We start from the raw sequence: 13,759 nt of genomic DNA, 5'->3' as shown, positions 1-13,759 counted from the left end.
GATCTTACAGAGCAATGAAAATTTGGTTGTAGCCCGAATACCTATGAAGAAAATAATAGAAAGCACGACCAACCAATCTATCGAGCATTTGTCCTAAGAAAGAAAGTGGAAAGTGATCCTTCCTTGTTACTTTGTTGAGATTGTGATAATCCATACAAACCTTAATCAATCACTGTTCTTGTAGGAATCAATTCATTTTTGTCATTGGTAACCATTGTCATGCCCTCCTTTTTGGGACACGTTGAACCGGAGAAGTCCATGAACTATCGGATATGGGGTAGACAACCCCGACATCCGACCACTTGATAATATCCTTCTTAAAAACTTCTTGCATAGCCTCATTGAGTCTTCTTTGATGTTCAATATATGGTTTAGCTCAATCCTCCAGCTTGATCTCATTCATGCAAAAGGCGGAGCTTATACCCCGAATATCCGCCAAGGTCCACCTAATAGCCTTCTTCCTCTTTTGTAACACCGCTAATGTGGAATCTGCCTACACGTTAGTCAAACAAGAGAAAAGAATAACCAGTAAAGTAGAAAAAGGGTCAAGAAATTCACATCGAAGAAGTGGAGGCAATGGCTTCAACTCCAAGGTAGGCGGCTCTTCAATAGAAGGCTTTGCAGGAGGAGTCTTCCTATTTCCAAGATCCAAGGATAATTTTCGGGGGGCATAGTTGTACAACCCCATTCCTTGAAAAGAGTTCACACATTTCATGAAGCCATCCATCCCGTCATCATCAAAGTTGAGCAAGACGGCCTCCAACGTATCACCAACGTTGATTGTAGAACTTGTATCATCAACAATGACATAGGTCACCAAACCACAAAAGAACACACCTCATTGCTATTTGGTTTTCGCATGGACTTACACGATGGAATACCACTTTTTCATCACCAACCCGGAAAGTGAGTTCTCCGACTTCAACATCACAAAGAGCCTTACCCGTATAAAGAAAAGGTCTCCCAAGACAATCTCACAATCTAGAATGACAAAATTCGCCAGAAGAATGAATTTATCAACCCGGACCAAAACATATTTAATCACACCCAATAGTTTTTTCATGGTACATCGGCCATTTGCAATCTCATCGAAGTGGGTCTTGGTTGCCCAATACCCAAAGTCTTGAAAACTGAATAGGGCATCAAATTTATACTTGCCCCAAGATCACAAAGAGTTTTAGCAAACTCGACACTTCCAATTGTATAAGAAATCGTGAAAGCACCGGGATCCCCCAAATTAGGAGCTATTGAACGAACAATTGCACTCACTTGATGAGTGACTTTGATAGTCTCAAAATTTATTGACCACTTCTTTGTCACAAGATCTGTCATAAATTTTGCATAATCGGGCATTTGTTCCAAAGTTTTGACCTATGGCACATTGATTGAAAAAGTTTCATCATTTGAATGAACTTTTTGAATTGATTCTCACCATTTTGCTTGGAAAGTATTTGAGAGTATAGAGGTGGAGGCTTAGGCAATGGTGCCTTTTCCTTTTTCACTACCGACTCTGGTATGCCAATAATGTGTTCCCTAGACAGGTTCACCTACTCTTGAGTCTCTTCCACACTATCATCAATATCAATCCGAACTTCCTCATTAGGTTGGACAACATTGTTGTGACCTCTTCTTTTTGCATCATCTGATCATCAACAACAAGTTGCCTTCCACTTGAGGTGGGTGCATTCCAGCCTCTTTCACTTCTTGTGATAACCGCCATAGTATGCCCCGTATTGTTAACACCCTTTGGGTTTACCATCATATCACTTGGTAGTGCCCCTTAGGACAAGAATTTAGAGCTTGAGATATTTTCCCCATTTGAACTTCTAGGTTGCGGATTGAGGTGTTGCGTGAGGCAAGTTAGGCATCTGAATCGACATTATTTTTCATCATTTGCTTGAACATATTCCCAATACGTCCCATCTCATTGTTTAAAGAACTTGAACCATGAGAAGGATGGGGAGGTGGGTTGCTCGGTTGTTGATACATTGGGAGCCTTTGAAAACCCGACCCCCGATTGCCTTGATTATTACCCCAACCACCTTGATTGTTGCCTCCCCAATTTCCTTGGTTGTTTCTGCTCCAATTTCCTTGATTGTTATTGTTATGCCAATTCCCTTAATTGTTAGAATTCCAATTGCCATGAATTTTTTTGTGGTCGCCATTGTTGTTAGTTTGGGCCTTGGAAGTTGTTTCTTTGCACTAGAAAATTGTTCACATATTGCATTTCTTCCTCTTACTAATCATCTTGATCAAAACTGCTATCATCTTACACATAGTTCTCCACTCGGCTTTGAACTTGTGGACCCTTAGTCCTCCTCTTGTTCACCAACACATTCACTCCCTCCATAGCATTAACTTCCTTAGGAGCTTGCACTTGATTTAGTTGGGCCTCTTCTAGTTGAGTCATGGTAGTGGTCAATTCGGCAATGGCTTGCCCATGATCTTGCAATTCTTTGTAAAGGTGGATCATATTTGGATCACTTTGTGGGATTGACCCGGGATTGCCAAGATGACGACGTTTCTGCCATCTCATCCAAGATTTCACACGCCTTTGCATAAGGCGTAGTAATAAAGTTCCCACCGACTAGTTGATTTACTATACATTGGTTGGTTGTATTAATACCACGATAAAAGCTTGTTGTATCATGTTTTTTGTCATATCGTTGTTGGGACATTCCTTAACTATTGTTCTATAGCGCTCCCATATTTTGTGTAGTGGTCATTAGGCTCTTACTTGAATGCCAAGATCTCGTCTCAAAGTGTAGCTATGTGCCTGGGAGAGAAAAACTTAGCAATGAACTTTTCTGCCAACTCATCCCAAGTATGAATTGGATGATTCGGCAATCGTTCCAACCAATCTAAAGCTTTCCCTCATAGAGAGATGGAAAAAAACCATAGCCTCAATGTATCCTCGGAAACATTAGTTTTCTTGCTCCCCCAACATGTATCCACAAATTACTTCAAATGCTTATAAGAATTTTGAGTTGGAGCACCGGTAAAGAAACTCCATTGCTCAAGCAAATTGAGTATCACATTGGTGATTTGGAAGTTACTGTAACGACCCGGCCGATCGTTTTTAGATTATTAGCCCCGATCCCCTATATATTGTTTCCTCTATTTCATTTTATGCTTATGTGACTTGCCGGGAGGATTTGTTTTTGGTTTTCTAGTGAAATGGGACACTTAGTCCCTAAAATAGAAGCTTAAATTCTAGGACTTTGACCGTAGTTGGAATTGTGTGAAGACGACTCTGGAATGGAGTTTCGTCAGTTTCGTTAGCTCTGTTGTGTGATTTTGGACTTAGGAGCATGTCTGTATTGTGATTTGGATGTCCGTAGTTGAATTAGGCTAGAAATGGCAAAAGTTGGATTTTAAGGAAGTTTGACCGAGAGTGTACTTTTTGATATCGGGGTCAGATTGGAGTTCTGAAAGTTGGAGTAGGTCCGTAATGTCTAATGTGACTTGTGTGCAAAATTTGGGGTCAATCGGACATGATTGATGGGTTTCAGCATCAGATATAGAAGTTTGAAGTTCTTTAAGCTTGAATTGAGGTGTGATTCGTGTTTTTAGAGTTGTTTGATGTGATTTGAGGGCTCGATTAAGTGCGTATTGTTTTTAGGACTGGTTGGTATATTTGCTTAGGTCCCAGGGGCCTCGGGTGGATTTCGGGTGGTTAACGGACTAAGAATTGGACTTGTGTTATTGCTGAAGCTTCAAGCTTCTGGTGTCTTCGCACCTGCGGTAGAATTGGATGCAGGTATGGACTCGCACGTGCGAGAAAAGGATCGTAGAAGTGGCCTAGGAATAGGCGACTAGTGGTCGCAGGTGCGCCATGAAGACCGCAGAAGCGGAGCAACTCCTACGGAAGGATGATCATAGAAGCGGAGTATGAGCTGGAAGGGAAGTCCGCATAAGCGCTGAGAGGTCCGCACGTGCGAGCCTTCTGGGCTTAAGTTGTAACCGCACCTACGATAGTATTTCTGCAAGTGCGGAGCCGCAGATGCGGCCAAGTACTCGCAGAAGCGAAATCTCTGGAAAAAAAAGGGCTAAATCGAAGGTTGGATCTCATTTTCATTTTGGGGCTTTGAGAGCTCGTATTGAGGAAAAATTTCTAGGGGTTTTCAAAGGAATTTGGGTGAGGATTCTTGACTTGTTTTTGATTAATATCCACTAATCCATCGTTAATTTCATCATTTAATTAAGGATTTGGGTTGAGAAATTGGGGGGGAGGGGGGGAAGGTCCAAGATCCTTAGGTTGAATTTTTGGATTTTAATTGAGGTTTTGGTATCGGATTTGTGTAATTTAGGTATGGGTGAACTCGTGGTTAAATGAGTGTTCGTATTTTGTGACTTTTACCCAACTTAGAGATGTGGGCCCGGGTCAACTTTTTTGGGCAATTTTTTTAATTTTTTGTTAAAGTCTTGATTTCATTAATTAGATTAGTGTCTTATAGTTATATTTGTAGTATGAAATTGCTTTTGGCTAGATTTGGGCCATTCAGAGTCGGAAAGTCGAGGAAAAGACATTCTAATTGACTGATTGAGCTTGGTTCGAGGTAAGTGACGTACCTAACCTTGTGTGGAGGAAATCCCATTAGGATTTGTTATTGTTGTAAAAATTTGTGATATGTGAATGTCGTGTACTCGAGGTGACGAGTGCGTACACGGGATAATTATTTAAAATTCGGTTTTTACTGAATAGTAACCTGTTATATCTTAATTGAGTTTCCCAGCATGTGTAGTTATCATGTTTAGCCTAATATCGCATGTCTACGTGCCCTAAATGCTTATTTGAAATCTGTGCAGCATGCTTAGTTGAATTCATGTTTTTCCTTGATTTTTGTATTTAGTCTTTAACTTTAGGATTTCTTGCTTTGAATTTGATGTTCCATCGGTTATGAGTTGTGTATTTACTTTGGGACTACGAGGCTGTACCTTGGGAGTTTTACCCATTGCATATTTACTTTTGGAACTACGAGGCGGTACCTCGGGAGCTCTCATGTTGCATATTTACTTTTGGGACTACGAGGAGGTACCTCGGGAGCTCTCCTGTTGAGTATTTACTTTTGGGACTACGAGGCGGTACCTCGGAAGCGCCCCTGTTATTTATCTCTATGTGATGTGTTGCTACCTTTCTGTAACTTCTCATTGTTAAATTCTCAGTCTTTTCATTATATTATCATATCTGATGTCCTAAATTATTATATTCTAGTAGGGCCCTGACCTGACCTCATCACCGCTCTGCCGAGATTAGGCTTAGCACTTACTGGGTACCGTTGCGGTGTACTCATAATGTTCATCTGCACATTCTTTGTGTGCAAATCCAGGTACCTCCAACCAGCCCCGCTATTAGTAGAGAGTACGTGGTGCTGCTACAAAGACTTCAAGGTATATCTGCCAGTGTCCATAGACCTCGGAGTCCCCTTCTATTCTTTTATGTTGTTCTTCTTTATTTTTCCTAGATACTGATGTATAGAGACAGTTAGAATAATTCCTTAGAGCTTGTGACTTGTGACTACCGGGTTTTGGGAGTTGTCTATACTCCAGTTGCTGGTTTACTTGTATATGCAAAGCGGCAGTTTTTCTAGCTTTATCTATATATATACTTGTTGTTGTTAAGGTTTAGCTGGTATTTCAGTTACTCCGAAGTTTTTAGGCTTACCTAGTCTTAGAGACTAGGTACCGTCACGACATCTTACGGAGGGATATTTGGGTCGTGACAGTTTCCCGCCTTAATACGGGGAGGGACTATTGCACTAGCATGACCTTTATAGGGTAATATCTGGTGTAGATCCACTCGTGGTGAAGGTGGGGGTGGAACGGGCACGTTGTCATGTGGTACCCGGCCTCTTCGATTGGCTTGAGGAGCAAGAGGTACCTCCTCTACTTGTTCCTCCTTGCCGTCCAATTCCCCCAAAGGCAAATTTTTGAGCTCATTGTTCGCCATGTGCGTACCTACAATTTTCTTAAACAAATTAGTAACACGGAAAGGAAAGAAGATAATCCAAAAACACACTCAAATATGTAGCTAACACCGTTTTAACTCCCCGACAACAGTGCCAAAAATTGATCCACGTCCATTCTGCAATCATTAGTGAGTGGAAACGATCGTTGGAACAATGGTACCCAATAAGAGTCAGGGTCGATTTCCACAGGGAGTTCAATATGGGTGTTAGAGTGTACACTTGATAAGAGTAAATGAAATAACTCAATTGCGTTTCTAAATAAGGGATTTTATTTTCTACTACTAAATTAACTGTAAACTAATGAGAAGAAACTAGAAAGTAAGTAATTATTTTTGTTATTATTATTAAATGGGTAAAAAACCAAGGGACGCGACCTTTACCTAGGTGTTCGCCTAATGAGTTAAGTACATTAACACTTATTTTATTAATCGGGGTGTATTATAGCTCTCAATTCTAAGTTACCCACTTAATACCTCTCGGTTATAGAGTGATTTTCCCCAATTTGGTTTTCTCAAGCCCAAATGGGTATCAAGCTAAATAGTTGATATGAGCTCAAGTGAGATTTTACCTATCTCTAGTTCAAACCCTTTAATTAGGCTAGTCAAATCCTAAAACTAGCACAATTTCTTGTTAGCCAAATTTTCCCAGACTAGGTCCCTCTTTCTCAAGTAAAGACCAAGTCAAAAGGGCATGAATCAATCTTTGCAACCATTAATTCTAAAATTAAATCATGAACAAGGCTAAATAACAAACACTCAATCATAAACAAGCATTAAATTAAATACCCATAAAGTTTACACACTAGGATTGGGTCACAACCCTAGTAAATATCTAGCTACTCATAGTAGAAAATGAAGAAAACAAAGAAGAAATACTATGATGTTTTTATCCAAAAAAATGATCACAAATTTCCTAAAATGAAAAACTGCAACGGCTACAGCTGCTAGAACTTCAAAACTTGACCTAAAAATGTGATTCCCGTCTATTTATAGTGGCCCAAATTCACTGACAAAAAAGCCCCTCGGAGGTTCTACGGCCGTACAATTCCATGTGCAGTCTGCACATTCTTTGAGTTTACAAGAGATTGGATTCTGCAGCCGCACAATTTGGTCTGTGGCTACAATTCAGCTTCTCCGGCCGCACAATTCATGTGCGGTCCGCACTTTAGGCAAGGCTTTAGTCTTGGTTATTTACACACTCTGTGAACTTTGTGAATTTTTGTCAGTGCGGACCATGTTCTGCGGCCGCACAAATGGTGTGCGGTTTGCACTTCTGCTTCAAGTACTTCAGGGCTTCTTCATTAGTTCTACGGTCACAAAGAGAATTCTGCGGTCCGCACTTGCTTCTACAGCCGCAGAAATACTTCTGCGGACCGCACTTTTAGTATGAATTTCCCCTTCTTGCCTTGTGAGTCGAAACACTCCTATTTGAGTCGAATTTCTTCATAAGAGCCCAAATTCTCAACATTCCTGCAATTTTCACACTTTCATTAGTTTTGAGAATATAAATCAATACTTTCGTACTAAAACAAAAGTAAAAATGTACTAATAAATGGTCAAAATCCACACTTATTATTGATCTTAAATTTTAGTTGGGGTTTGTCCCAAGTATTTCATCCGTGTGTCTTAGAGATTCCATAGATAATTGTTATTCTTTTGGAGTTGTAATCGAGAGTAATTCACATGGCATGCGTGAAAGAAATATTATTTTTCTTTTGTATCTTTCAATTATCAAAAACATATGGATTTAAAGATTTTATTTTATGTATGGTTTTTATCATTTCAAATGATTGTGTTTTTAAAAAGGCTTTTGCATGTATCTATTTTGCATATAGATGGGCATTCTTGTACTGTTTGGTTCATCCGGATTGGATAGTGTGTCGGGTGCCGGTCACGTGATTTTGTGTCGTCACAATCTCTTTTGGTATATTTCTCTTTTGTTGTCTGATTTATCGTTGTTCAAGATTTGCTTTACTAACTTCTGCATGACACCTGATTATTTCGATCATAACAAGTGGTATCAGAGCACGGTTCAAGACAGGTTCATCTTGGCGGGTTTAGTTCTAGCTGCAATCTATTTAATGCTAATCATGATTTTTGTTTGAGAAATTTGACCAAAGTGCTACTTACGTTGAGACAAATTTTTTGGTGAAGATTTGAAGATGCGACCTATTGAAGGTTATATGAAGAAGGTGTATCAAGTTTATTTTGCCAGAAAATTCAGGCCAAGAAGAGAATTATTAGGTGTTTGTCCTGATTTTCTTATCATATTTCGTTTTTCTGTCTCTTGAATGAAAGGACAACATAGTTACCATAATTTAGTTTTCTTTTCTTGGAAGAAAATTATAAATCTCCCATATTTGGCTAGTCTCTTTTCTTGTAGGAACATGTTTGGACTTCTATAAATTAAGGATCTTTCCTTTTCATTCAGTAGAATCCACAATGTAGCCATATGGGGTTTGAGAGTCTCGTTTAGAGGGAGAATTTCGGGATAAGTGTTAGCTGCCATATGTGTTTGCCATACTTTCTTTTATATAATGGATTGCTCATCTCCGCCTGTGGACGTAGTTCAATTGAACGAACCACGTTAATATTTGTGTCTCTTTTGGTATATTTCTATTTTGTTGTCTGATTTATAATCGCTCAAAGTTTGCTATTCATCATCGCTCAAAGTTTGCTTTACTAGCTTCCGCATGACACCTAATTATTTTTTTTGGTAATTAAATCTTTATATTAACCACCAATGTAAATATTTACAAAGCAATAGATCACCACGGCCTACTTTCTTACTGGAAAAAATAACTCTCTCTATATCTTCCCTACTTCCTAATCTCTTTTGTACATTTCTCTCTCAAGCTAACTACTCAGTATTTATATTTTGTTAAAAAGACACGAGTATAACCCTCAGCTCTAATGTTGCACATGCAGACCACTCTCCTTGAAAGGATATCCCATGTTGTTGCTTTCTTCTCAAATATCCTTGTATTTCACTCAATCCAAACTGTGTGTGTATATTCTGCAAATACTAGTTTGAGTATCCTGGCCAGTTGAGATTGCCCCTTTGTTTTCTTTACCAGTTCTACCATTCAGATCATGATATTGTAACTGGTTGATGCACCTGTAACCATTGCATGAGTCTGAACCATATATTTCTACCATATGCACATTCTGCAAAGATGTGATCCCTTGTTTCTGGTGTTAATTGCAAAAGCAGCATGTATCATCCATTTGTATTCCCCAGTTCTTCAATCTGTCAGTAGTGAGCAGTCTTCCCTGTATTTGTAGCCACATTGTGAAGGTTGCTTTTGGTCGTGTTTTATTCTGATACATTAAACCTTTCCATGGACTTTAGGCAGATCTCCTATTAATTGCAGGTAAACCTGTTTGATTACATTCCTTTGGTTAGCTTGGCTATTACTGATGCCATCCAGGTTACCCCTTGCTCCAAATATTTTCCTTACCATCCAAGATGCCTGTTTTGGTGCTTTCATGATGGCAAAGATTTGATCCTTGATGTAGTAGCTATGGATCCATTTGATCCAAAGCTTATCTTTCTTGTTCGCCAATTCCCAACATGTTTTTATGATTGCTGCCTTATTCCATAATGCCAAGTTGATCAAGTTAAGTCCCCCTTTTGCTCTAGGTGCACACATCTTGTCCCATGCTGCTAAAGCTTTTTTAGTGATTACATTCTGCCCCGACCACATATAGCTTCTGCAGTAGGCCTCTATTGCTTTGACAACTTTAGATGGTATGATGAAGATTTATGCCCAATAAGCTTGAATACCAAAGATTACATGATGCACCAATTGGATTATGCCTGCATATGAGAGATTCTTTGCTGTCTAAGAAGATATTCTTGCCACTATTTTGTCAATGAGTGTCTGCCATTGCATTACAGAGAGTTTCTTTGTGTCAAGTGGTATGCCCAGATATCTGAAAGGGAGGGATCATTGACTATAACCTAGCATTTACTGTATCTTATGCTTCACTTCTAGGCTGACTCCTCCATAGTAAATAGAGATTTTGGCTAGGTAAGCTTTAAGACCTGATATTGGTGAGAAAATATTGAATATGTCATGTAGTAATGCTACCGATGTAGCATCTCCTCTTACAAATAGTAAGAGATCATACGCAAAACTCTAGTGAGTTAAATCCAGCCTTGAACACATGGGATGATAACGGAATATCTTTTCCTACTTCAAAGTCTTCAAATGTCTGCTCAAGTGCTCCATTGCTATAACAAATGAAAAAGGGACATTGGGTCCCCTTGCCTCAGCCCTCTAGCTGCATCAAATGGTTTTGTTGTTTCTCTATTAATGAGTATACTATAGTTAACAGTTGTCACACATTCCATAATCCACTTAGTGAATTTGTTTGGGAAGCCCAAACCTTCTAGCATTTGCTGTAAATACCTCTAATCCACTGTGTCATAAGCCTTTTGGATATCCACCTTGATGAGACATCTTGGTGAAATGTTCTTCCTTGAATAAGCCTTGACCAATTCATGAGCAAGAAAGACATTATCAGCCACCTTTCTACCTGGGATGAACCTTGCTTGTGTATCTGAGATTATTGAAGCAATGACTTTCTGAATTATGTTGGCCAATACATTGGCAATGAGTTTATATAGTACTGTACAACAAACTATTGGTCTGTATTCTTTGATGCTTGATGGGTTAGGAACTTTAGGAAGTATTGTGATAGTTGTGCAGTTGATTGCTCTGTATAACTTCCCTGTTTGAAAGAATTCCTTAATTGCTTGACAAATTTCTGCTTTTAGTAGAGGCCAAGAAGAATAAGGCATTATATCCATCTACTCTTGGTGCTTTATAATCTCCAATAGCACACATCCCTTCATATATTTCTTGGGCTGTAACTTCAGCACAGAGACCGATATGATGCATATGATTGAGCACTGGTCCATTTTTCATCACCTGTTTGTTTACTGCAGGTAATTGGGTTGCAGCTGATCCCATCAGGGATTTATAAAAGGTAATGATCTCTTCTTGGATCTGGTGATCGTATGTTAGCCTATCTCCAAAAGCATTGACAAGTTCTGTGATGACTTTTCTTTGTCTTCTTTCCTTCATAATTGCTGAAAAATACTTGGAGTTTGCATCTCCTAATCTTATCCATTTAGCTCGAGCTTTCTGTTGAAGTATGTTTTCTTCTATTAATGACCATTTTTTCAGATTCTCTAAGAGTTGTTTCTCTTTAGCAACTAGTTCATTGAGTAGCAGCTAAACATTTGATCTTATATCCCCTGCATCTATTCCTAGTTTGCTCCAATCTTTCTTTGATACCTCTAAACTCTGCGTTATTTAATTGCTTCAGTAATGGCCTTAGAGTATTCAACTTGTACCAAACATTCTTCGTAGGATCTGAATTATGATGTTCTTTCCATACTTCTTCTACCAATGCCATGAAGTTTGGATGGTCAGCCCATACATTAAAGAATCCAAATGGAATCTTACCACTTGGTCCTGCTCTCCTCATTGTTATTACCATCGGAGCATGATCTGATATGAATGGGAGTCTGTATTCTACTTCCATATGCCCATATATTTGCATCAAGTCGTCATTTCCTATAGCTCTATTATTTTGCTATAGACTCGATCAACACCTTGTTGCTTGTTTGACCAAGTGCACAAATGCCCCTTCCAAGGTAACTCATTTAAGTTTAACACATGCATACAGTCTGAAAAGTCTTGCATTCATTGCTTGTGACTGGATTACCACAAAAGCCTATCTTGTATTGTCAAAACTGAGTTAAAGTCTCCCCGGATGATCCATGGTTTAGTGCTTTGTGCTGCTAGGGCTTGTAACTGTTGCCATAATGGTTTCCTCTTATCATTGGTGTTGAATCCATAGACTATTGTCATGAAGCAGTTAATTGGATTCTTTCTGCCAACTATACTACAATGCATTATTTGAGCATATTGATCTAGCACTGTTATGTTATAAAAGTTAGGATCTCATAACATCCAAATCCTCCCATTAAGTGCATGATCATAATTTTACCTTGTTTACCATCCTAGTACCACTAGCTGAGCTATATGGTCAGCCTTACCCTTCTTAACTCTAGTTTCTACTAAGCCAACTAACTTTATATTATTCTCTTTTATATAGTTACACAACTCTTTGTGTTTGTATCTCTTGTTGGTACCCCTTATGTTCCACACCATCCAAGACATTAGGTGTGATGAGATTGACCACCTGTGACATGTGGTTTCAAGTTAGCATCACATCTAAACTTGTTTGTTGTTGTGGCCCTTGTTTCATAGGAGATAGTATTGCTTTAGCATAGGTCATTGGAACCCCATTGATCCCAACTGCAATCTTCCCTTTTTCTAATTGTCTTTTTGGGCCTTCCTCTGCTTGTTGTTTGTCCTCCATATTCTCAGGTTGCTCAGAAGTACACTCTACTTCTTTGCTTGATTCTTCCACCTGTTTTTGGCTTTCCTCTGAAGTAGAAGCCACTGTTGTTTCTTTAGTTTTCCATATCTGCTTCACTGGTGGTGGTCTCCTTTTCTTGGGCTGTTGATCTTGGTTAACTCCCTCTTTGGGAATTTTTGCACAGTCATGCCCAACTTTAAGACACCTTTCACAAAACTCTGGCTTCCAATCATATTCAACAGCCTGCTCAAATATAGCACCTGAGTCATCCATAACTGGTAACCTTCTTGGTAAGGGCTTGGTAATATTTATTTCAATAAGGCTTCTAGTAAAGGAAATTCTAGATTGTTTGGCAGTGTACTCGTCTGCAAACATTGAAATTCCTATGGTGCTTACAATTCTGCTCAGTGAGTTGCCACTCCAACAGTTCATAGGCAGCTTAGGAAACCTTACCCATAAAGGTATTTCTATCAAGAATTCTGAGCCAAAATCAACTGTGCAGACCAATGTTTCATTATCAAAGGTCTATTGTTCACTCTGTATGGACCAGCACACATAATTTCTTTCATATAAGCCATGCTATGACATACACTATTAAGGCACACTTCCATTTCAAGTTTTCCTTCTCAATTTTTGTTTTTTTCAAGCTTAGCCACTAGGTTTCCTTCTACAATTTCAGGAGTTATGTATCTCAATGTCATACCATTAGCAGTAGATCTGTTACCTGTTAGTACTCCGGCCCAAATAGACTCCTTAGGATCCTCCGGTAATGGAATAGTGACTGCTACAGGTGAAGGAGCTTGAGATACAACTTCCTGCTACTCCTTGCTCTTCAATGGAACAGTAGCGGCTCGAGTAGGGGGGGTGTGACACTACCCCTTAGGTCGACATGCATGGGGATTGGGCTTTGATTTGCCTTTTTCTGTTGTTGACTAGCTGATCCTGAAGCTTCTCCATAGGACATCTGTGGGAGATTGACAGATCTGGCTTGCATCTTCGAAGCTCCAAAAATAGACTCCATAACCACTGCTGAGTTCCTTCCTATGGTGTTTAGCTTTGGAATTTTGTCATCAACCTTAATTTGTTGCTTCTTAGGTCTACCTCGAGCCTTCTTTCCAGCCATAGCCGAGATCGGCGTACGTTAGCTTAACATACGCCGAGAGGACTGAAGAAGAAGACCGCCAAAATTTCTATAACACCTAATTATTTCGATCATAACACCTATATGTCCAGAGACGCATTCAGGATTTGAATTTTATGAGTTCAGATTCACAATTTTACCATATCACATCTAATTTAATGGATTCAAAATTTATTATATATATATATATATATATATATATATATATATATATATATATATATATATATATATATATATATATATATATA

General features: G+C 39.0%; 1 protein-coding gene across 1 annotated transcript; it reads right to left on the bottom strand.

Annotated features, from left to right (window-relative positions):
• Positions 1-10,722: 10,722 nt before the first annotated feature.
• On the bottom strand, positions 10,723-11,467 carry LOC109207494. Its single transcript, XM_019370426.1, has 2 exons — positions 11,275-11,467; positions 10,723-11,192 (listed from the first exon to the last, which is right to left on the bottom strand). The coding sequence occupies exons 1-2, from the start codon at positions 11,465-11,467 to the stop codon at positions 10,723-10,725; spliced, it is 663 nt and encodes a 220-aa protein (XP_019225971.1).
• Positions 11,468-13,759: the final 2,292 nt, after the last annotated feature.

The sequence above is a fragment of the Nicotiana attenuata genome, unplaced genomic scaffold (genome assembly GCF_001879085.1).
Source record: "Nicotiana attenuata strain UT unplaced genomic scaffold, NIATTr2, whole genome shotgun sequence".
Taxonomy (NCBI): domain Eukaryota; kingdom Viridiplantae; phylum Streptophyta; class Magnoliopsida; order Solanales; family Solanaceae; genus Nicotiana; species Nicotiana attenuata.
Note: the sequence above shows the minus strand (reverse complement) of the source record. Positions and strands in the feature narration are given on the sequence as shown.